Raw genomic sequence first — 25,791 nt, 5'->3', positions numbered from 1 at the left:
TCTGTTTAGTGAGACTGTACCAATGGAAATTAAATAAGGTTCTTTAAATTTTTTGTCTTAATGCTTTGGGGAGCTTGAAATAATCCTACTATTTTCAAGAACAACTCACACAATGAGATTTTTTTTTTCTAAAACAGTGAATATGAAGATTTATCACAAATTGCCCAGTTTGGAGACAGGATTTCTTATTCCAAAGAAAAATGTGAAAGTAATGAGTATTTCTAATGGTAGTCTAACAACTTTACAACCTAAACATAAAATATCAGAAGCAAAAACAAGCCCCTCCTTTTCTTTAGCTTTTCCCTTTATTTATTTTAGATGGCAGGCAGCATTGGATAGGTTTAGGTTTAGAATCTCTTCTAAAAGTATTTCATTTCTGCCAGCATTTTAATATGAATTCAACTCTGTTTTTGGCGCTTCATGAAACATACTGTATTAGGATAAAAACTATCCAAAAGTTCCTACCAAAGAGAACTTCAGCTTCTCTGATAGGAACCTTGACTTTTACCACTTAAAGTTTCTGCAAGTTAAAAACAATGGGATGCTAATAAATGCAGTCCCTCTCCAACTAAATTTTAAACCCCTAACAGGCAGGTATAGCGTTTTTACCTTTAGGCATTTATCCATCATCATCGGCAAGATGTGTGAAGAGCCACTAGTTTGCACTCACCTCTATCTTTATTCCAAGGTTTTCAATCCCTTAAACTGACTCTTTCTATTGTAAGTGTAAAAGAAAATTCTGGTCTTTACAAGTTCAATTTGGAAAGGGCATGTCTTGAAAGGAACTGGGGTACACTTGGCACTCTGGGTGAAGGAAAGTTCAAGAAAAAGACCACATTTGGCTCTGAGAAATAGCTTAGAAGATGTGGAATGAAATGCTGGGCAAAGTGAAGAGTATTGTTCTTGAAGTCCCTTAAAAATTCAATAAAGTCTACAGAATCAAAATTTCTTTGGGGAAATGCTAAGAGTCAAGTCTGCATATTGGTGGACCTGGAGCCAAAAGAGAATTGGCCCACAAGACCATGACAGAATGAGCCAACATGGCAGGCAAACAATTGGATCCCTTATGGTTAGTTTCCATCGGCATGGCACCTATTCACATTCACGAACAAAATTGTTTTTAATACGGTGCCCTTTCTGGATTTGTCAACATGCAGCACAGTTGGAAAAAAAGAATTCAAAAACATAGAAATACATTTTGCATAGAAATGTGTTTTGTATAGAAGTGTATTTTGTATATAAGAATAATGGAACACTAAAGAATTAAATTTCTCATTCCTTTAAGGAAAAAAATATTCATTTTTGTCAAGCACTGACAGTTATTTGGTTTAGAAGCTCTAATTTTCATAAGGTTCCAAGATTCTATTCTTCAAAGTATACTATGTGAGGTTGCCGAGGGAACATCTGACCACCTCGACTTCTCCACCTCCATTCTTCTCCCGCTGAAAGTGAATGCTAATGAAATCCTCCACAGTTTCTTCATCTGTTATCTGAAGGTCTTCCAGTCCACTCAGAAGCACTGTCTTCTTAGATACTCCTGAAAATACCTAAGAAGGAAAATAAAAAGATAAATAGAAAGATTTCCTAGGATCCGGCACAGATGGGATTAAGATGGCGGAATAGAAGGACTGGAGCTCAACTTCTCTCCTAAAAAACAACAAAATTCACAACTAAAGGCTGAGCAATCATGACCCAAATGGACCGAAACCTTAAAAAACATACCCTCCTCCAAAGAAAAAGAGGAGGACACATCAAGAGGTAGGAGGGGCAATTTCAGTTATAAACACCCCATAGCTCCAGGGTGGGAAGCTCCATAGACTGAAAACTAACTGGTTCACAGAGACTCACCTACAGAGTGCGAGTTCTGAGCCACACTTCAAGCTCTCACGTGTGGGGATCTGGCACAGGGAGTAAGAGCCCCAGAGCATCAGCATTGAAGGCCAGTGGGGCTTCTGCGCAAGAGCTCCACGGGACTGGGGGAAACGGAGACCCCATTCTTAAAAGGTGCACACAGACTTTCACGTGCACTGGTCCCAGGGCAAAGCAAAGTCTCCAAGGGAATCTGGGTCAAAACTGACTGCAGTTATTGGATGACATCCTGGGAAAACAGGGGTGAATGTGGCTTGTTCTGAGGGAAGGACATTGAAGGCAAAGCTCAGGAATATTCAGCAGCCATGCCTTTCTCTGGAGGTGGCCATTTTGGGAAAATCTGGCCCTACCTGTCAGCCAGCTGCTGAGATGCCCCAGGGCAAACAACAATCCAGGTGAGATCACAGCCCCACCCCTCAGTAAACAGGCTACCTAAAGACCCTCAGGCACACAGTTGCCTCCCGCCCACCAGAGGGATAGGAATCAGCTCCACCTACCAGTGGGCAGGCATCAGCCCCACCCATCAGGAAGCCTACAGCAAGCCCCCATACTGACTTCAGCCACAAGGGGCACAGACACCAGAAGTAAGAGAGGCTACAACTCTATTATCTGTAAAAAGGTCACCACACCAAAAACCTATAAAAATGAAAAGACAGAGAACTATAACTCAGATGAGGAGAAAGGAAAAACCCCAGAAAAACAGCTAAGCCATGAGGAGATTCTCAGCCTCCAGGAAAAAGACTTTAGATTGTTGATGCTGAAGAAGATATGAGACATTGGAAATAAACTGGAGGCAAAGATGGATAACTTACAGGAAACACTGACCAAAGAGATACAAGATATACAAGTTAAACAAGAAGAGATGCAAAATACAATAACTGAAATAAAAATTCACTAGAAGCAGCTAACAGCAGAATACAGGAGGCAGAAGAACGAATAAGCAAGGTAGAGGACAGATTAGTGGAAATTGCAGATACAGAACAGAAAAGAGAAAAAAGATTGAAAACAAATGAAGAGAGTCTCAGAGAACTCTGGGACAATGTGAAACGCACCAACATCCATATTATAGGGGTGCCAGAAGGAGAAGAGAGAGAGAAGGAGACAGAAAAAATATTCCAAGAGATAATAGCCGAAAACTTCCCTCATATGGGGAAAGAACCACTCACTCAAATCCGGGAAGCACAACGAGTACCATACAAAATAAACCCAAGGAGGAATACACCGAGATACATACTAATGAAACTGACCAAAATTAAAGACAAAGAGAAAATCTTGAAAGCAGCTAGGGAAAAGAAACAAGTAACATACAAGGGAACCCCATAAGGCTATCAGCATCTTTTTCAACAGAAACTCTGCAGTCCAGAAGGGAGTGGCATGATATACTCAACGTGATGAAAGGAAAAAACCTCCAACCAAGATTACTCTACCCAGCAAGGCTCTCATTCAGATTTGAAGGAGAAATCAAAACCCTCACAGATAAGCAAAAGCTGAGAGAATTCAACAACACTAAACAAATACTAAAGGAACTTCTATAGGCAGAAAAGAACAAGAGAAGAAGGAAAGGAAAAGATCAACAAAAACAAATCCAAAGTAATTAATAAAATGGCAATAAGAACATACATATCAATAATCACCTTAAATGTGAATGGACTAAACGCCCCAACCAAAAGACATAGACTGGCTGAATGGATACAAAAACAAGACCCATACATATGCTGTCTTGAAGAGACCCACTTCACTTCTAGGGACACATACAAATTGAAAGTGAGAGGATGGAAGAAAATATTTCATGCAAACGGGGATCAAAAGAAAGCTGGAGTAGCAATACTCATATCAGACAAAATAGACTTTAAAATGAAGAATATTTTAGGGACAAAGCAGGACATTACATAATGATCAAAGGATCAATCCAAGAAGATGTTATAACAATTTTAAATATCTACGTGCCCAACACAGTTTCACCACAATATATAAGGCAACTGCTAACAACCTTAAAAGTAGAAATTGACAATAACACAATCATAGTGGGGGATTTAACACCCCACTTACAGCAATGGATAGATCAACCAGACAAAAAATCAATAAGGAAACACAGGCCCTGAATGAAGCATTAAACCAGATGGACTTAATAGATATTTATAGGACATTTCATCCAAAAGCAACAGAATACACGTTCTTCTCAAGTGCACATGGAACATTCTCTAAGATTGACCATATTCTGGGCTACAAATCCAACCTCAGTAACTTTAAGAAAATTGAAATCATATCAAGCATCTTTTCTGACCACAATGCTATACGACTGGAAATCAACAAGAAAAAAACTGCAAAAAACACAAACACGTGGAGACTAACAACATGCTACTAAACAACCAATGGATCACTGAAGAAATCAAAGAGGAAATTAAAAAATACCTAGAAGCAAATGACAACGAAGATACAACACTCCAAAACCTATAGGATGCAAAAGCCATTCTAAGAGGAAAGGTTACAGCAATACAAGCCCGCCTCAGGAAACAAGAAAAAGCCCAAATAAACAAGCTAACTTTACATCTAAAGCAGCTTGAGAGAGAAGAACAGACAAGATCTAAAGTAGTTGAAGGAAAGAAATCATAAAGATCAGAGCAGAAATCAATGAAATAGAAACAAAGAAAACCATAGAAAAGATCAATGAAACGAAAAGTTGGTTCCTTGAAAGATCAACAAAATTGATAAACCCCTAGCCAGACTTATCAAGCAAAAAAGAGAGAGGACTCTAATCAATAAAATTAGAAATGAAAAAGAAGTAACAACGGACACCACAGAAATACAAAGGAACATAAGAGAATATTATATGCAACTATATGCCAATAAAATGAAAAACCTAGAAGAAATGGACAAATTCTTAGAAAAGTACAATCTTCCAAGACTAAACCAAGATGAAGTAGAAAAGATGAATGGACCAATCACAAGTTCTGAAATTGAAACTGTGATTAAAAGACTTCCACAAACAAAAGTCCAGGACCAGATGGCTTCACAGGCAAATTCTACAAACATTTAGAGAAGAGCTAACACCTCTCCTTCTGAAACTATTTCAAAAAATTGCAGAGGAAGGGATACTCCCAAACTCATTTTATGAGGCCACCATCACCCTGCTACCAAAACCAGACAAAGACTCCACAAAAAAAGAAAACTACAGGCCAATATCACTGATGAACATCAATGCAAAAATCCTCAACAAAATACTAGCAAACCACATCCAACAATACATTAAAAGGATTGTACATCATGATCAAGTGGGATTTATCCCAGGGATGCAAGGGTTCTTCAATATCCGCAAATCCATCAGTGTGATACACCACATTACAAACTGAAGAATAAAAACCATATGATCCTCTCAATAGACATGGAAAAAGCCTTTGACAAAATCCAACACCTATTTCTGATAAAAAACCTTCAGAAAGTGGGCATAACAGGAACCTACCTCAACATGATAAAGGCCATATATGACAAACCTACATCAAACGTCATTCCAATGGTGAAAAACTGAAAGAATTCCCACTGAGATCAGGAACAAGACAAGGATGTCCGCTCTCGCCACTACTCTTCAACATAGTTCTGGAAGTCCTAGCCACAGTAATCAGAGAAGTAAAAGAAATAAAAGGAATCCAAATTGGAAAGGAAGAAGTAAAACTATCGCTATTTGCAGATGACATGATACTATACCTAGAGAATCCTAAAGACTCTACCAGAAAACTGTTAGAGCTTATCCACGAATTTGGCAAAGTTGCAGGATACAAAATCAATACACAGAAGTCGATAGCGTTTCTATATACTAACAATGAAAAAGCAGAAAAGGAAATTAGTGAAGCAATCCTGTTTACCATCGCATCCAAAAGAATAAAATACCTAGGAGTAAACCTACCTAAAGAGACAAAAGACCTGTACTCTGAAAACTACAAGCCACTGATGAAAGAAATCAAAGATGACACAAATAGATGGAAAAATATACCATGCTCATGGATTGGAAGAGTTAATATTATCAAAATGACTATACTACCCAAGGAATCTACAGATTCAATGCAATCCCTATCAAATTACCAAGGACATTTTTCACAGAACTTGAACAAAATATTTTAAAGTTTGTTTGGAAGCACAAACAACCCAGAATAGCCAAAGACATCCTGAAAAAGAAAAATGGAGCTGGAGGAATCAGGCTCCTGGACTTCAGACTACACTACAAACAACAGTCATCAAAACTGCATGGTACTGGCACAAAGATAGACATATAGATCAGTGGAACAGGATAGAAAGCCCAGAATTAAATCCATACACATACAGCCAACTAATCTATGACAAAGGAAGCAAGACTATACAATGGAGAAAGGACAGCTTGTTCAATAAGTGGTGCTGGGAAAACTGGACGGCCACATGGAAAAGAAAGAAATTAGAACACTCCCTAACACCATACACAAAAATAAACTCTAAATGGATGAAAGACCTAGATATACGACCAGACACTATAAAACTCCTAGAGGAAAACATAGGCCATACACTCTCTGACATAAACGACAGCAACATCTTCTCCAATCCACCTATCAGAGTATTGACAATAAAAAGAAAAATAAACAAATGGGACCTACTCAAACTTCAAAGTTTCTGCACAGCAAAGGAAACCCTAAACAACACAAAAAGACAACCCACAGAATGGGAGAAAATCTTTGCAAGTGAATCGACTGACAAGGGATTAATCTCCAATATTTACAAACACCTTCTGCAGCTCCATACCAACAAAACAAACAACCCCATCAAAAAATGGGCAGAAGATCTAAACAGACAGTTCTCCAAAGAAGACATACAGATGGCCAAAAGACACATGAAAAGAGGTTCAACGTCACTCATTATTAGAGAAATGCACATCAAAACCACCTGAGGTCCACCTTACACCAGCCAGAATGGCCATCATCAAAAAGTCTACAAACAATAAGTGCTGGAGAGGGTCTGGAGAAAAAGGAACCCTAGTACACTGTTGGTGGATTGTAAATTGGTGCAACCACTGTGGAAGCAGTATGGAGATTCCTCAGAAAACTAAACATAGAACTACCATTGACCCAGCAATCCCACTCCTGGCATCTATCCAGAGAAAACCACGACTCGCAAAGACACATGTACTCCAATGTTCATTGCAGCACTATTTACAATAGCCAAGACATGGAAACAACCTAAATGTCCATCAACAGAGGAGTGGATCCAGAAGATGTGGTAAGTTCACACAATGGAATATTACTCAGCCATCAAAAAGAATGAAATACCAGCATTTTTAGCAACATGGATGGACCTAGAAACTATCACGCTAAGTGAAGTCAACCATACAATGAGACACCAACATCAAATGCTTTCACTGACATGTGGAATCTGGAAAAAGGACAGACTGAACTCATTTGTAGAACAGATGCTGACTCACAGACATTGAAAAACTTATGGTCTCTGGAGGAGACAGTTTGGGGGGTGGGGGGATGTGCTTGGGCTGTGGGATGGAAGTCCTGTGAAATCAGATTGTTATGATCATTATACAACTACAGATGTGATAAATTCATTTGAGTAATAAAAAAATGAAAAAAAAAGAAAGGTTTCCTAAGAGTTTTGAATTGCAAAACTTTATATCTTACCAGTTCTGCTTAATATTTTGGATGTTATCTTAGGAGTGACAAGGGGCTTCAGGAAGATTTTTCAAGCAAGAGAATGTTAGTCAGATCTGAGTTTCAGAAAAATGACCTGGTGGCATTGTGACAAATAGAGGAAAGGAAAGAACTCTACAGACAGAAAGACCAATTAGAGAGGTAGTCAGAGGTGGAAGTGACAGGATTGAGTAACCAAATGAGTGTTGGAGGTGAGGCAAAGCCAAAATTACAGAGCTTTCAGGATGGTGGACTGGGTAGATAGTGATGCCATTTAATACTTGAGTAGGAACAAAGGAAGGAGCAGGTTTGGACTAAAGACAATGAGTTCAGAGAAAAGGAGCAGGAAGAGTCATTTTTGATGCCTAATGATAGCTGACACATGAGAAAAATGTATCTATGTCTCCACATACAAAAATACTGTGCCATAAGCCAAATGACTTCAGTTTTTTTTTAAAAAAACAAGTGTACAGTAAACTAAATAAGGTATGGTTTTATATTAAAATATTCTTTAACAAGATAAATTCATTCCACACCAAGCAGATATGAAGATACTATTTTGATACCCCATAATAATAAGATTCAAAAAGTAACAAAACTCATACCTTTTTATTTTTTGTGCGTGTTGGGAGGGGCAGGCAGTAAGCTCCCAAAATGGAAGAAAAGAAATGACTTTACCTGAAATTTTTCCAAATGTGTTTCCATGAATGGAGCCACCATAACTCTATGGCAGTTTTCATTTATATAAAGAGCGTAGTCTTTCATTTTCAAAATTCTGTCAGCAACTGGAAGTCAATTTTGAAATGTTATTTTATTTCTTATATCATAATCATTTTAACCAAAGTTAAAACTTCCTTCAAACAGAATATCACAATAAACAGTGACTTAAGTGATTAATTTTTAAGAAACCCTACGGTCCAACTTAAAGACTTCACAATACATAATTTTGAAAAATATAAGGCTAAAGGATAATGAAATTTAAATAGCTGGATGTTTTTTGAGCTATCAATCAATGTACAGTGGGCTGCAATGTCCTCAGATAGACCTAACTCGAGCTACATAAAATGCGATAACCATCTGCAAAAAGTAACCCAGCGATCCTAATGCGGTCTAGTATTGCCCAATCTCTCAAGACATACACATGAAAACTACAATTAGAATACTCTCTCATGGTATGCAGAAGTTCTCTAGCCAGAAACTGAACCTGAGCCACAGCAGCAACCTGAGCCACAGCAGCAACCTGAGCCACAGCGGTGACAATGCCATATCCCTAAACTATTGAGCTACCAGGGAACTCCTAATGATGTTCATCAAAGATGGGGGATGTTGAATGTCATCTAGAGAAAGTGAAGGCAAATAACAAAAAATTCATACATTTTCTCCAACACAAAAAATAATCAGATTTATTCACAGCCACATTTTTCTCCTGGAGAGAAAAAGGTGATGTGTCAAGACTGCATAGTGTTTAACAGAAACAGTTCTTAAGAATGTCCACTCACTGTTTTTTTCCTCCTCATACCAGTCCACCTTGAATCAGCAATATGGGTGGAGAGGGCCACTGTGGAAAACAGTATGGTGCTCCCTCAAAACATTAAACATAGAATTACCGTATTTTCTAGCAATTCCAAAAAAATGTGGAAAGATACTCAACTAACCATAAATAAAAAGGGAAGTTTGGAAAGTTAGAGAAATGTCTCTATGTTTATTAAATTAATGTTGTTCTCTATTATTCTAATTTTATTTTAAAAGATATATTTTATTATGAAAAAACCTATCAGCCAACATTTTAAAATGGATTTCTATCATATGTGCAAACCCAGGAGAAGCCTTAAGAACTAGATCAACTAGAGCAAGAGATTTTTACACTGAAAATCACTTGAACATATTACCAAAAGCAGAATTTCTATTTTAATCATAAGAATGTAAACCTTCCTAAGATGATTTGATAAAAAGTCCATTTCTGCCTAAAAAGGGAATAGCTGTTCTACTCACCCCCTTGACTTCCTGCAATCAATTCCCTCCACCTAAGAGACCCTTGTCAATCACAATAAGTGGGATGGAAGAGACAGTTTTATACTTTTATTCTATTTTACTTTATTTACTTTTTTGGCTGCACTGAGGCACATGGAAGTTCCTGGGGGAGGGATTGAACCCATGCTGCAGTTGGGCCCCACCACAGCTGTGGCAATGCCGGATTTTTAACCCACTGCGCCACGACAGGAACTCCCTATATACATTTTAAAACACTCCTCTTCCACACATCCACTGTATGATCTTGGGTAGGCTACTTACCTTGCCTAAACCTCAGTTTCCTCATCAATAGAACGGTATATAACATATCCAGAGTGGTGCTTTGCTTTTTTGTTTTGTTTTGTTTTGTTTTTGGCTTTTTTAGGGCCGCACCTCAGGGCATATGGAGGTTCCCAGGCTAGGGGTCAAATCGGAGCTACAGATGCCAGCCTGCTTCACAGCCACACCAGATCCAAGCTGGATCTTCGACCTACACCACAGCTCACAGCAAGGCTGGGTCCTTAACCCACTGAGTGAGGCCAGGGATTTAACCAGCAACCTCATGGTTCTTGGATTCATTTCCACTGCGACACGCCAGGAAAGGAACTCCCAGAGTTGTGCTTTGGATCAGAGGAGATACATATCTAAAGCATCTGGCCCATGCCTGGCGCCTGATAAGACTGCACTAAGACGTAGGGACTTGAAGGTTTTTGGTTTTTGTTTGTTTGCTTGTTTTGGTCTTTTTAGGGCCACACTCACAGCATACGGAGAGTCCCTGGCTAGGGGTCGAATCAGAGCTGTAGCTGCTGGCCTACACCACCGCAGCCACAGCAACACGGGATCTGGGCCACGTCTGTGACCTACACCACAGCTCACTGCAACTCTGGATCCTTAACCCACTGAGCAAGCCAGGGATGGAAACTGCGGCCTCACAGATGCAGGTCAGATTCGTTTCCTCTGAGCCGCGACAGGGACTTGTTATTTATAATCACCAACCTCAGCAGCATTCAAAGAAATCATTCTCAGGACTCTACCATTATATAAAGTTTTAAACAAAATCCTGTCTTGATGCTGCCTAATACCATTCCAAATAAGAGACGGAGAAAAGGAATACTTTCAGACACAGCAGAACACAATCTGAATGTTAGAGTTCTGTTTAACTTTCCCAGCGCGTGAATACCTCCACTTTCCACAAATGTGACGACAGCGTTCCGGGCCTGCCTGTCATACTCCACGCTCTCCACTTCTCCACCTCCGTAGCGGGACTTAGAAAAACTCAGTTCTAGCTTATCTCTCATCTGACTTTCAGGCAGTTCATCAGGAATTTCAGTAACGTTGATCTTCATTTTAGACACTTCTACGTGAACCTGGGAAATCATTTCACATTCAGAAATACAGATAAGAAAAGTACCCGTGTTTAGCAGAATTCTAAAAAGCTTTAATCACCGTGTTACCTGGAATCTGACTCCAGACTTTAATGAAACCGGCTTGGCCATAACCTTCACCTTGACACCCTGCATCTGCACGTGATGGCTCTCCATTCTGATCACATTTTGGGCAACTGGAAAATAATTTGGGAATATTTCCAATATTTCAGTACACTTTTCCATGTTCGGTTTAACAACAAATTATTCTGAATATTTTAAATTTTCTTTCATTTTAAAGAATCTAATTTTTAAATTTTTCATAGGATTTCTAAGTGATAATGGTCTTGCCACTATATAGGATATGTTCATGTCAAAATACATCAGCAAAAATTACAGTGCAGAAATTCTCAAGTTCTAGATTGACCTCTCAAGAGGTAAGTCTGATAATTCTTCAGAAATTCATATATTTCAGTACCACAACATGCCCTTCCTTTCCACTGTTGACAGAATTATCAGCAAATTCCCCCCATGTATTAAAGCACAGCCAGAAATTTCTTGCATGTGAGTAAGCTGGAAAAACTTTCATAGGTCAGTGTTATTCTGACAATCTTATTTATCATTTTCATTCCTCCTTAATATGTTATATGTACCATAGAAATAAACATTTCTTCTTGTCCCTGTCTTTACTAAGGATTACATAACAAAGACTGCATAGGCCTGAATATCAAAGAATGAGCCTTTTGCAGGGGCTGGATGCGGGGGTCATATTTAATGACGAATTTTACTTTCCTGAAAATGCTCTTGAGATCATTCATTAAAAAGTCAATAGCTTTGAAATACTGATCACAAAACTATCAAGTCTAATTTATCCATGCAAATGGAAGAAGCTCAGTAATATAATTATGCCAAAAATCATTAGAAATCCAACAGCAACTATATGTTAGTTTAAAATGCATGTAGGTGTGTGTTTATTTTTGTGTGACATGAGAGTTTATAACACTTCAGTTGTTGATATTTGGAGCTGTTTACTCCAATTTGTCATGAAGACAAGAGATGCCCACTCCCGGTCTTATAAACCTTGAATGTGTTTATGACAACCAGATAGCACACCACAGAAAGACAGAAACGGGGTTAGAAAACAGGGCACTGTCATGTGGGAATTCAGACTCGCCGTACCATGATATGACTCTATAACTTGAATTATATAACATTTTTTTTGGTTCATGACAATAGGCACAACAGCAGAGAATATCAACTAATACTTAGATGATGATCTTTCCCTCCCAATCCCCACCCCCTGCCCCTCAAACTTGACGCAGTGATCTGATGTAGCTGAGAGGGACCGCTTGCGTTTCAACTTTTGTGACTCTGTCAAAAGCCAACTCCTGTCTAATTGCACAGAAGCCCAAAGGTGTCCTAGAAGAATAGGACCTCAGAGTCATGACAAGGGTGGAAGCAGGGATGCAGCTGTTTCTGAAGAAAATCCTAATCCTGGCGTTCCCAAGGCAGTTCCTATGCAGAATCCTTGCTTCCCAAATCCATCCTTCAGTGTAACCCAATTACCACTGCCAGCTGCCAACACGGCTCCCCACTCTTCCCTCAGCTGCAGGGGTGGACCCAGGGTGGACAAAGAGTATGTGCAACACTGACCTGCCAGAAGGCCTTCTTTTTAACACTGATTTTCAAGCTATAGCAACAAACCAGGCCTCAGGAGACCGGAGTCATAATCATAGATTTCCAGAATCTGAGTACCAAAGGGCTTGTGAAGACCACCAAACTTGAATTTACTCTACAAAGATGAGAATAAAGGCCCAGATGGTGGCCTGCCTCAGAGGAATGCTGATCCAGGAGAAAACACAAGGGTACTAAAGGTTTGGCTCTCAGCTCTGCAATTTATCACTTGTATTGACCTTGAGCAAGTTCCTTATCTTATATAAGCTTCTGTTTCCTTATCTGAAAAATTCCTAATGTGGAAGTTCCCATTGTGGCTCAGTGGTTAAGAACCTGAATCATATCCATAGGATGCGGTTTGATCCTTGGCCTTGCTCACTTGGTTAAGAATGCAATGTTACTGCAGGCTGCAGCATAGGTGGTAGATATGGCTCGGAGCTGGTGTCGCTGTGGCTGTGTGTAGGCTCGCACCTGCAGCTCTATTCAATCCCTAGCCTGGAAACTTCCATATGCTGCAGGTGCAGCAACCCCCCTCAAAAAAAAAAAAAATCCTAATATGGAACAATGACAGCTAACATTTATTAAGTGTTATGAGTACAGACACTGCACTAAGTATTTTCCAACATTTCTCATTTACTACTCAAAGCAACTCCACGAGGTAAGTACTGCCACAAAGCCTATCATAAAATAAATCTGAGATTTATAAAGAACCCAACCCAAATCACACTTTGGGAAAGGGGCAAAGCTGCTGCTCAAAGCCAGGTGCTTCTCATTAGGTGCCCCCAGCTCTCAAGAGGGTCCCACACCAGGGCGGACACAGCAAACATCAGATCTCACCTGAATTTCTGACTCCAGAGCTCCTTCTATTCACAGGCCTTATGCCCTTAGGTAAATCACTCAAACACTTGAGAACACATTCTCTTAGCTCTAAAACAAAAATAGAGCTAAGAGAACTCATTGCTGTATAGTATTCCATTGTGCGAATACATTCCATTGTGTAACTCTCCTATCCTATTGCTTTACAGAGTCATCTGAATACAAAATGAGATAATGTCTATGAGACCCCTCTTGAGAAGTGTGTAGAGCTCTGTTAGCTTGAAACATTATTCCCGGTATTATCATTTACAGGGAGCAGGTGAAGGGGAAAGATGCTCCTATTGGACATCACAATACCTGGCCTTGAGTCCCAGAGTCATCATGTTCTGAATGAGTGATCATTTTAAGTCACTTAACATCTCAGAGTCAGTTTTCTCATCTGTGAAAAGGGGATAATTATACCTACCTCAGGGTGTTGCTAGGAGGATGAGATGGAATGATAGATGGAAAAACTGTAAAGCAATCATTAAGCATCTATGAAAACTCTTGGAAAGTCGCAGTGTTTTCCAGAGGTTACACCATCCAATTTTTGAACAATAGTCATACCTTCTTCTTTTTCAAAGGTGATAAGTGCTTGTCCTTTTTGTAGCTCATAAGGGACTTTTGAGCTCACTTGACATGAATAGGAGATATTTGAAAACTGTCTGTCACTCTCAGGATTCTCTAAGGATGTGAACTTTATCTTTGTTTCAGGAATATCCTCGTGAATCTAATTCAAACAGAAATGTGCGATTAAAATCAAGACAAGAAATAACCTAAGTCCTTCCAATAATAATGTGATTTGATCATCCAATAATTCACTCTCCATTGACTTCAGAACCCCACAGAATACTGAGTATGGTTTTATTTAATATCCTGGGAATTTTCCAGGTAAGTACTCAGTCATATAGTCAGATGCTGATCCTTTCGTATTATTTCACAGATGAAACTGTAAGTACGTAATCTCTTATTTTTTCTAATCAATGTTTAAACTGGTCAATATTGTCTGGTGTTTGATTCTAAAGCCTACATCTTTTCTGTAGAAAAGTAGCTTTTAAGCAACGGTGCCCATAATAGGCTATCTCACAAGTGAATCATCACACAGTATGTTTCCCGTCACTGCCAGAGGTATGAAATAGAATGAAGTGTATAGTACAGTTATTTTGACAGCAAACTCAGATCATTTTATCCAAAGGAAAGACTCTTGAATTCAGTGACTTAAACTCATCACATTTAAACACCTGCCATCCACCAACTTCTTAACCTTTACCAAAACTTGGGTTTATAAAAATGTGAAAGGACACTATCAACAAGATTGGTAGTGTGGAAGATGAAGTTAAGTGGTTGTACTTAGCTGCTTAGACTCACTGAGATTAACAGACACATAACAACTACACATAAATGCACAAAGAGTCAGGTTTTGTCTTTTTTTCTTTTTCCTTTTTTTTTTTGGTCTTTTCTAGGGCCACATCCGCCACATATGGAGGTTCCCAGGCTAGGGTTCTAATCAGAGCTGTAGCCGCCGGCCTACACCAGAGCCACAGCAATGTGGGATCCGAGCCGAGTCTGCAACCTACACTAAAGCTCACGGCAACTCTGGATCCTTAAACCACTGAGCGAGGCCAGGGATTGAACCTGCAACCTCATGGTTCCTAGTTAGATTCGTTAGCCACTGCAACTCACAATAGGAACTCCATGAGTTAGCTTTTGGATTTCTATTTCCCAAGGTTATTCTATATGTTGAAAGCAAAAGTTGCAACGAGATTAGAAATATCCAATGAGTCATTTGATCTAATCTGATATTTATTCTACATCTCTACATGTAACTTTCGTAGAATTTCTGATTCCAAAAGTCTGATTTCAAAATGATCAGCAATGTTGTTTCGCAGAGTGTTTCCCAATAATGTAGAAATAGCCAGTATACCCTGAGATGTCAGGAGCTTTCTGGAGTGACAGTGAGAGTTCCTGCTTCTAGTCTCGGGCACACTGTGGCAGAGGGCAATTCACTTATGCTCTCTGGACCCCAGTTTCAGTCCTCTCTAAAGTAGATCAACTGAGCTGACTGGGTTCCCAAGGCCCTTTGAATTGCAGGTCTCAATATTTCTGGCTCCAGTCTGAGAAGTAAACAGAATCTTAACAGAGACTTCTCTAAGTCTCACAAACACAGGAAACCTCATTTTCTGATATTCAATACCCTATCCCCCATTACAGAAACAAAAAGTGACAATGCTTTTAGTATTTAAATTGTTTAAAGTAAGTATTTTTTAACAGTGTGAACTGTTATGAAGAAAAAAGGAATAAAAGTTATGTCTAATTCAACACAGGAAAACTTAAGAGAGAATTTAAATGGTGAAGATATTCATCCAACTTTTTTTTTTTTTTTAAGTGAAACTCACTTAAATTACTTGGACGAGGAGAACAATGAAAGAACTTAGTGAGAAGACCAGGAATCTGATCCAAAAGTGATTGATAATGACCATCATTTTTTTGGTTTTTGTATTAACATATACGTGAATATTCAAATATGCATTAGCATAAACAAGAGGCAGTTTTCCAAAGTGATCACACATCTGCGACCAGCACCCAAATCAATAATCAGAACAAGACCAACATCCCAGAGGCCCTCTTGGGTCCCCTTCACCTGCCTCTAGTAACCACCATACTAACATCTAACATCCTTCTTTTGTGCTCTATTTACATGGAAGCATGTTATGCCTGCTTTTACCTTTTTTGGCTCAATATTGTGTTTATGAAATTCATCCACGTTATTGCATGTAATTGTAGTTTGTTCATTCTCATTGCTGTGTAGTATTCCATTGTGCAAATACACCCCAATTTATTAATTCATTCTACTTTGGAGGAACAGTTGGGTTTTCAGTTTGGAATGCTACAAATGGTGCCACAGATGACCATAATGTTTTAGAAATGAATTCTGTATAATTAAATTGCTTTTTCTGAAAAATGAAATCTGTTAAAAATGTGATACACAAAATAATTAAAGGGGTACCTGGGAGTTTGTGGTGGTCTCTTGTAACTCAGCTTCAAGTTTTTGGAGCTCTTCTTTAACTGAATATTTTCCTTTTCAAGTTCATCAATTAATTTCTAAAAATAAAACAAAATAACACCAAAAATTTAAACAGCCCTGACCTAATTTTTCTAAATGAACTCGAAAGAAGCAAAATTTCTCTCACTCTGAACAAGGCAAAGAAAGACACTGACAGTCTCAAAGTAAATCTGATCACATGAATAATAAATTGTTGAAGGTTTTATATCATCACCTGTCAGATTTTCCTATCATTGCCAAGGATTATTATCTCCATTATACACACAAGGAAACCACCTTAAACACCAAACCAAAATCAGAGAAATGTTTGTGGTAGGGCAATGACTGAGACACGTATCTTCTAAATCTTAGGTCAGTGCTCTATGAACTCCTTGGCTATTTGTGACCAGAACATGACTTCTAAATTGCACTTATAGTAGGCTGGGGCAATTTTTTAAAAAATCATTTTGCTGTGGTTCCCATAGTATAGCTGCCTTGACATGCCAGACAGATGGCTTTGGGTAAGTGATTTGAGTTACCTGAGCCTCCATTCCCCCTTGGGCCTGATCAGATAATTGCTAAGCTCTTATCTTCTAGGTGCAAATCAAAGAAATGAGAAAGGAAGGAAAAAGCAGCTAATGTTGTAAGCTATATAAGAGAAAGAAGAGAAACATGATTCTTCTTGTAACTCGTGAATAACGGAAGTAAAAATATTTTGAAAACCCTAGTATTCTCCTAAATTCAAGTTAATGTTGGAGAAAGACATATAAAACATGTCTTGCTGCAAAACTTAGAGATAAGCTAATTTTCTTTTTTCTTTTTCAGTAGTACCCACAGTATATGGAATTTCCCAGCTGGGGATCAAATCTGAGCTGCAGCTATGACCTACATCAGCACAGCTGTGGTAATATTGGAAGCTTCACTGCACCAGGCTGGGGATTGAACCCTTGCAGCCTCAGAGACAACATTAGATCCTTAACCCACTGCACCACAGCAGAAATCTCATAATTTTTTTTTTTTTTTTAAGGGCCGCACCCATGGCATATGGAGGTTCCCAGGCTAGGGGTCTAACCAGAGCTACAGCTGCTGGCCTACACCACAGCCACAGCAATGCCAGATCCGAGCTGCATCTGCAACCTACACCACAGCTCATGGCAACACCAGATCCTTAACCCACTGAGCAAGGTCAAGGATCGAACCCGCAACCTCATGGTTCCTAGTCAGATTCGTTTCCACTGTGCCACAACAGGGACTCCTTATATAAATTAATTTTTAATAGTACTTAGTATTTTTCCCTTTTTACCTGGTTTTGTTCATCTTTCATAACTTCTTCAGCTGGCCATTCCTCCTTAAGATCTTGTTTTTTTTCCTTTTCATCCGTTGCCATGATTCCCTAATATTATAAAAAAACAAATAATTTAAAAATAGTATAAACACATAAATTCAAGAAGAAAAAATAACTTTTGTTCTCTTATGGAAGAAACATCTCTTCTTTGCTCTATCTTTTTTCCTATCATCCAAGTCTTTATTATTATGTGGCTTATATACAAAGTATATTTCAAATAATTTTCACATCTATAAATATATAAAAGGGTTCTAAAAATCCTTTGCTCTTTAACACTGTAATATAAAATGATGAGTGTTAATATTCCTTTGTAGTTCACATCTCAATCAATTATTGCTCCATTTTAAAGGATTATTATTTTGGTCTTCTAGACTTTTTCAAAGGTTTTTTGTTTTTCCTCTCTTTTTTGCCACCCCATGGCATAAGGAGTTCCCGGGCCAGGGATCATATCCCAGCTTCGGGTGTGACCCATGCCAAAAGCTGTGGCAACACCAGATCCTTTAACCCACTGTGTTGGGCTAGGGATCGAACACGCATGCCGGTGCTGCAGAGACGCTGCCAATCCCACTGCACCACAGTGAGAACTCCTAGATTTTCTAAGGTTTTTATTTAAATATTTAATTTTCCCTATTACAGTCCCCAACTGTAACTGGAGTAAAAAGACCTCCAAACACACTTCCTCTATGTGTACTGGGGTTCTTACCTGGAGATTTCACAAACCCTGCCCCTGAGACCATACTTGGACAGGAAAAAAATTACTCCTTTACTTTTCTTTTTTTTCTTTTTCTTTCTTTTTTTCTTTTCTTTTTTTTTTGTCTTTTAGGGCCATACCTGAGGTATACGGAGGTTCCCAAGCTAGGGATCTGATCAGAGCTGTAGCCACTGTCCTACACCACAGCCACAGCAATGCCAGACCGAGCCATGTCTGCCACCTACACCATAGCTCACAGCAACGCTGGATCCTCAGCCCACTGAACAAGGCCAGGGATCGAATCCGCATCTTCAGGGATACTAGTCAGACTCGTTTCTGCTGAACCATGATGGGAACTCCTCCTTTATTTCCAATAACCTCTGACTGAAGCAGCATTCTCTTCAAATATGAGTACAGGCAATAAGGCACATGGAAATAACCTAAGTGTCCACCAATGGATGAATGGATAAGGAAGTGGTGGTGTGTGTGTACATAAATATATATACACGCACACCAACACTTAGGTAATATAATTATATAATAATATAATAATATGTAATTATATAAAGTAATTATAATTATATAAAATAACACAAAAATACAATTATAAAAATTATATTATTATATAACACTAACAATTATAATAATCATATAGTAAATATAATATATAACATTATATTATTATAATGTAATAATTATATTACATAGTAAATATAATGATATATATAATGTTAATATATTACATTATTCAGCCATTAAAAAATTAGGAAATTTGGAGTTCCTGTCGCGGCGCAGTGGTTAACAAATCCGATTAGGAACCATGAGGTTGTGGGTTCGATCCCTGCCCTTGCTCAGTGGGTTAAGGATCTGGCGTTGCCATGAGCCGTGGTGTAGGTCGCAGACGGGGCTCAGATCCCGCGTTGCTGTGGCTCTGGCGTAGGCTGGCAGCTACAGCTCCGATTAGACCCCTAGCCTGGGAACCTCCATATATGCCACGGGAGCAGCCCAAGAAATGGCAAAAAGACCAAAAAAAAAAAAAAAAAAAAAAGGAAATTCTACCATTTGCAACATGGAAGGACCTTCATAGCATTATGCTAAGTTAAATTAGTTAGATCAAAAAAAGAAAAATACTGTATTATTTCACTTACTATTTGTAGTTACCAGAGTCAGAGGGTAATAGGAGGGAGAATTGGAGGAAGGTAGTCAAAAGGAACAAATTTCTAGTCATAAGTAGTAGGGCTGTCACCTATAACATGATGATTATAGCTAACATTACTATATGATCTGCAGGGAAGTTGTTAAGAGAGTAAATCCTAGGTGTTCTCATTACAAGGAGAATTTTTTTTCTTTTTTTGTCTTTTCTTTTTATTATAGCTATATGACAAGACAGATGTTAGCTGAACCTACTATGGTGATCATTTCATAATATGTGTGAGTCAAACCATCATGCTGTAAATCATCATGCTTATACAGTGGTGCATGTCCATTATTTCTCAATAAGACTGGAAAAAAAAGAAGCAGTCATGTAGCACCCAGATCTTGGTTTCTTTTTCTTTTTCTTTTTGCAAGCAAGCAAAGTCTTTATTACAGGAAAGCAAATAGCTCCCAGGACAGCTGGGAGGGGAAGAAGAGTCCCCCCGCCCCCACTGTCCTATAGAGGTTCTATCTCTTAAAGATGGGGGTTACCAATGTGGGGCAGATCTTAGTTTCTAATCTATTCTCCAGTAAAAGGACTAGGGCTCCTTTGAGCCTGACTACACTGCTGGGACAGGAAATATCCAAGATGAGCCTGCAGCTCCCAATGGCCAAAGGTACATAAACAGGATTTATCAAGTAAGTAAATATATGGGGGATAATAAGAGCCAACTTTTTCACTCTCAGGTAAGATGATTGTAAATACAGAAAGGGAGAAAAATAGAATGAATGCTATGGATCGAAACTGGAGATAGCAGTATAATCTCCTTATTTCTGATAAATTGATAGAAAAGTACAAACATTTAAATATAGATTTAAGGAGTTCCCTTTGTGGCTCAGCAGTAATGAATGTAACTAATATCTATGAGAATGTGGGTTTGATCCCTGGCCCTGTTCAATGGGTTAAGGATCCGGCGTTGTTGTGCCTGAGGTGTAGGTCTGAAGCTGCAGCTCCAATTCAACCCCTAGCCTGGGAATGGTGGGGTTGAATATGCCTTGGGTCCGGTCCTAAAAAAACCAAAATACACACACACACACACACACACACACACACACACACACACACGAAGTTTGTGTGTGTGTGGCAGGAGGCTGGGGGTGGGTGTCATATTCCCTAGTCCTATCTGCTAAAAGGGCCTGGAAACAAAGACAATAGCAATGAGCACATCAAGCACCAGAATTTGGTTTCTAATACTATTCTCAGCTGCCAGGAACCAAGGCTATTCAGAGAAATGGCTGATTCTAGAACTGGGACAGGAAAGCACAAGATAAGCATTTATGATGCCGGAACACAAGAAGTGCTCGAAGAATGATGAGGATATGTCACAAGAGCTTAGAGTCCAGCTTAATAAGGTTCTCACTGGCCAAATCTGGGAATCAATGAAGCATAAAAATAAACAATGATTCACTGAGTAAAATGGAGAACTGTGAGTCCACACCAGTGTAGCTAGATAGATAGAGAGATACATAGATACATAGATATCTTAGATACATAGATATTTTGGTGAGGAAAGAACCATTTGGTTAGTTTCAAAATACTTACCCACAAGTACTGCTAACCAAATTCCAGTGCAATCCCAATTACTTGGTTACGCATTTTGAGCACTCACCAGTCCTGGCATTGACAAGCCCTTGAAGGAGAGCAACACCTTCAGCGGGGATAAATATCTGCTTGCCTTTTTGCATTGAATATGTCAAGCTGACCTACAAGAATACAAAAACCTGCGAGGGCTGACATTTTGTTTTGTGCTCTGAAGTATGCTCTAGTTCCTTAGGAATGTTACTAGAACAGTACCCAAAGAGTTACAGGAACATTATTTGTACTCAGTAAATGATTCTTTCTAATTGAGTTAAAATTTCCTTACAGGGAACAACCTGTTCTTGAACTTCATATAAGTGGAGTCATTTAGAACGTACCCTTTTATATGTGCTAGCAGTTTTTTAAAACTTTTGTATTTAAGTATAGTTGACCTACAATGTTGTGCCAGTTTCAGCTGTACAGCAAACTGACCCAGCCATACATATATATACATTCTTTTTCTCATATTATCTTCTATCATGGTCTATCCCAAGTGATTGGATATAATTCCCTATTGTGCTAGAGTTTTTTTGTTGTTTTTTAAAAAAAAATTTTTTATTACTCACATGAATTTATCACATCTATAGTTGTAAAATGATCAGAAAAATCCAATTTCATGTGCTAGAGTTTTAAGCTTAGCATGTTTTGGAGATTTTCCCATGTTATTGCATGTATTAGTAGGTTGTTCCTTTTTATTGCTGTGTGGTAATAAAAAAGTGAATCATCACAATTTGTTTATCCATTCTCTTATTGATGGATATTTGGTTGTTTTCAGTTTGGAGCTGCTATGAATAAAGCTTCCCAAAACAAAACAAAAACAAACAAAAGAAATACTTCCCCACAAAGCACTTACTAATTTCAAAGGGCAAAAAGAGTAACTTTACCGTGAAGAAGCCAGGCAGACACCATCATAATGAAGTAATCAAAGTAAATAATGAGATACATCAAAATCATCTGATAGGTGATAGGCACACTGAGAACACAGCATGACTTTTATGATATTCCTGCAAAAGATGCATAATCTGAATCCAAACATGAGGAAACAAGAGACTAACTGGCCTGTCCTCTTCAAAAGCGTCAAGTTCATGAAAGCCAAGGAAAGACTGAGAAACTGTCCCAGACAGTACACTTAAAGAGACATCACAACTAAACACAACACATAATTCTGAACTGGGTCCTTTTCTCATATAAGATATCATAGGGACAAATTGCAAAATTTGAGTTGGATCCAAAGATTAGGTGGCAGTAATGTATCAACATTAATTTCCTGATTTTGACCACTGTACATCTTTTCTGTAGAAATAAACATTCAGAATTCCAGGGCAATGGGTCATAAAGTTGAAAACCTACTCTCAAATAACTCAGGAAAAAGAAAAGTTGTTACTTGCAACTTTTCTGTAAATTTGAGAGGGTTCAATAATAAAAAAGATGGGGAGCAGAAACAAATCTGACTAATTACCATGAGGTTGCAGGTTCGATCCCTGGCCTCGCTCAGTGGGTTAAGGATTCCAAGTTGCTGTGGCTGTGGTATAGGCTGGGAGCTGTAGCTTCAATTCGACCCCTAGCCTGGGAACCTCCATATGCCATGGGTGTGACCCTAAAAAGACAAAAAATAAAATAAAATAAAATAAAATAAAACAAAATAAATTAAAAAGATGGGAGTTCCCGCATGGCATAGCAGGTTAAGGACGTTGCGTTTTCACCGCAGCAGTGGTTGCTGCTGTGGCACAAGTTCAACCCCTGTGGCCTCCCCTCCCCAAAAAATAAAAATAAAACAACTTTAATAAATAAAATAATTTAAAAGATATATTAGTAGCTCTTGATTGCATCAACAACTGCATAGTCCTTACAATAGTGTTCACCCAAGGTCGTACACAATCTAACCCCAACTTACTTCCCAGTCTTCCTAGTCCATTTATACAACTCCTGGACTAAGTCCCTTAACCACATTGATGTCTCTAAGGGTTTCTCTTCTCCTTCCTGTCCCTCAGTGTCACATCCTTTCTCCCCTCCCAACCTTAATCTCCACCTGAGATTCAACATTCATCCCAACCCCCCCCCCAAGTTCTTGAAGCTTCTTCTGATTCCCCCAAAGGACGTTACTTCTCTCCCTATTACCTCTTTGGGGGAACTTTAATTATTTGTGCATCTGCATCATTGTCCATGACTGTGTCATGACCTTAAGGACAGGGACCATGTCCACTCCTTGTATCCATTCAGAGCACAAGTTCACACTCAGAAAACACTCAATATTTATAGAATTGTGTGATATCTTGATCCAGATATCTGTTATGCTCAGTACATCCCAAGTATATGAGGTTCTCTTATTATGCTTCCAAAAAACAGAAGCTGTAACATTATTTGCATTTTTTTTTTTTAGGTCTATACTCTTAAGACCTTGTAGTAAAGGCTCTCGATAATATATTTAATTCATATAAATGGTCTACTACATAAGATCCTCAAAACTTCTTACAGCATATCTAGCATCTGGATACTTTCCCTCTTGGCATGAATGGGAATAGTTTTTCTTTTATGCAATCAGATGGTGGGCAGAATAATGGCTTCCCTTAAAGATGCCCATATCCTAACCTCAAGAATCTGTGAATATGTTAGGTTACTTACAAAGGAGAATTAAGGCTGTTGACTGAATGAAGGTTGATAATCAGGTAGATTTAAAATATAAAGATTTTCCTGGATTCTTGGTGAGGACAAATGTAATCACAGCGTCCTTCTTCAAAGAGAAAGAGGAAAGCAGAAGAGCAGAATCTGAGTGAAATGTGACAAGAGAAGAATGATCAGAGATGCAACATTGCTGGCTCTGAAGACAGAGAAAGAGACGACGGAGCCAAAGAAGGTGAGCAATCTAAAGAAGCTGGAAGAGAGAAAGAAAGCAGATTCATCCCATTAGCCTCCAGAAGGGAAGGCAGCCTACAGACACCTTGATTTTAACCCAAGGACCCCCAACTGGACATCTAACGTATAGAATTTTAATAGAATATACTTAGGGCTCTTAAAGCCTTCAAGTCCGTAGGAATGTATGGCAGTGAATGAAAAAACTAATACAAACCGCCTCCACCAATTTATTACCTATTTCCCTAATATACTCGTATCACTCTGGTGCCCGGCCTAATAGAATTAAATCTTCCCACACGCATGCCTGGCAGCAAAAAGAAAGGAACGAGGTGAAGGGGAAACAGAGGTGGTGATTAATGATGATATAAATAATTAAAAAAAAAAACCTTATGCTTGTTTTATAGACAAGGAAACACCGCCTTCTTTTGTGGATGTCTCTTTCTAAAAGTCCCTGCGTATTCGTAAAAGTGAGGCACGACTGCCAAACCCTGAGCCTGCCAAGAGCGTAAATCTCATTAAGGGATTCTTTTTCCGAAGAACCATCTCCAGAGACACTAGAAGAACAGTGGGGAAACACAAACCGTGTTAAGTTTCAATTTCCGAAATGAAGCAAAGCAAAGGAAACTGGGTCAGAGGCCGGTACGGCACAGAGAAGGCCTCGTGGGCCGGGCAGGCGCGTCCGCTCGCTTGCAGGGCGGTCCCCGCGACCCCGGCTGCGGGCTGCGCAGGAGCACGGCGGTGGGGCTGGGGCTAGGGGTCCCGCAGAGCCGCTGACCACCCGCGCCCCGCCACCACCCCCGCCCCGCCACGCCTGCTCTCGGCCCGGCATTCCCCACCCTCCTCCCACCACGAGGTCCCCGGCCCCGCAGAACTCGCCGGGATGCCACGCATGGCCCGTCCAGCCCATGACTAAGAAGAGCCCGGCAGCGGGGGAACAAGGCGCCCACTTACCCGCCTCGGGCGGCCAAGCGCGGCGACCCGCTTCCGGAAAACTCCCTGGCTGCGCGCTGGGGCTGCCTGGTCGGAAGTACCTTGTACCTTTTTCAAGTGGGTGTCCTCGGGCTCAACAATTTGATGCTTTAAAAAAAAAAAGTAAGAAAGAATGAATTAAAAGAGAAGTAAACTACTCAAATAATGCCTTTCAATCTAGCCACTGCTCGAATGCCAAACCTGTTGTCTCCAATGATTGGTCACTAAGTTATACTTATTTTCACTTTCGATATTTAAAACGTGGTGGTTTTGTTTTTGTTTTGAGAATCTCTTCCTAGAGTATTCCTGTAGTTTCCCTAGATGCTGATTTTAGAACATGTTTTAAAAACCACTCCTTTGTATGTGTATTACAGGACGTATTTTTGGAAAAGTGGATAGAAAACAAAAGTGAGAGTCTCTCACACGATGGTATAACTCTCCCTGTAATTTGCTGGTCTTTATAACCTTAATCTACAAGTGTTTGCAGCCAGCAAGGTCCACTTTTGTGCATTTCTTTTGCAACTTCCCAGGAAGTTGGGAAAGCTGTGATGTTCTGTGGGTTTCTATGACCTGTGTCCCTTGAAAGTTGTCTTCTTTTGTTTTGTGGTGAAGCTTGTAAATAAATACCTCACTAGGTGTGATCTTCTTTGAAATGGAAAACATCTGGTTTATTTCAAGAGTTGCAGGGTTT

General features: G+C 39.3%; 1 protein-coding gene across 1 annotated transcript; it reads right to left on the bottom strand.

Moving 5' to 3' along the window:
- NMI (N-myc and STAT interactor) lies at window positions 287-25,427 on the bottom strand. The gene is given in 11 exon segments (XM_003359414.4): window positions 287-1,391; window positions 1,394-1,547; window positions 8,202-8,308; window positions 10,714-10,900; window positions 10,988-11,094; window positions 13,994-14,156; window positions 16,434-16,486; window positions 16,489-16,528; window positions 17,773-17,862; window positions 25,083-25,208; window positions 25,302-25,427. Coding segments are annotated over 9 exon segments (924 nt in total). The 5' UTR covers window positions 17,857-17,862; window positions 25,083-25,208; window positions 25,302-25,427; the 3' UTR covers window positions 287-1,362.

This window comes from Sus scrofa, chromosome 15, assembly GCF_000003025.6.
Source record: "Sus scrofa isolate TJ Tabasco breed Duroc chromosome 15, Sscrofa11.1, whole genome shotgun sequence".
Classification (NCBI taxonomy): domain Eukaryota; kingdom Metazoa; phylum Chordata; class Mammalia; order Artiodactyla; family Suidae; genus Sus; species Sus scrofa.
The sequence above is the reverse complement of the archived record's forward strand: the minus strand, read 5'-3'. Positions and strand labels throughout refer to the sequence as shown.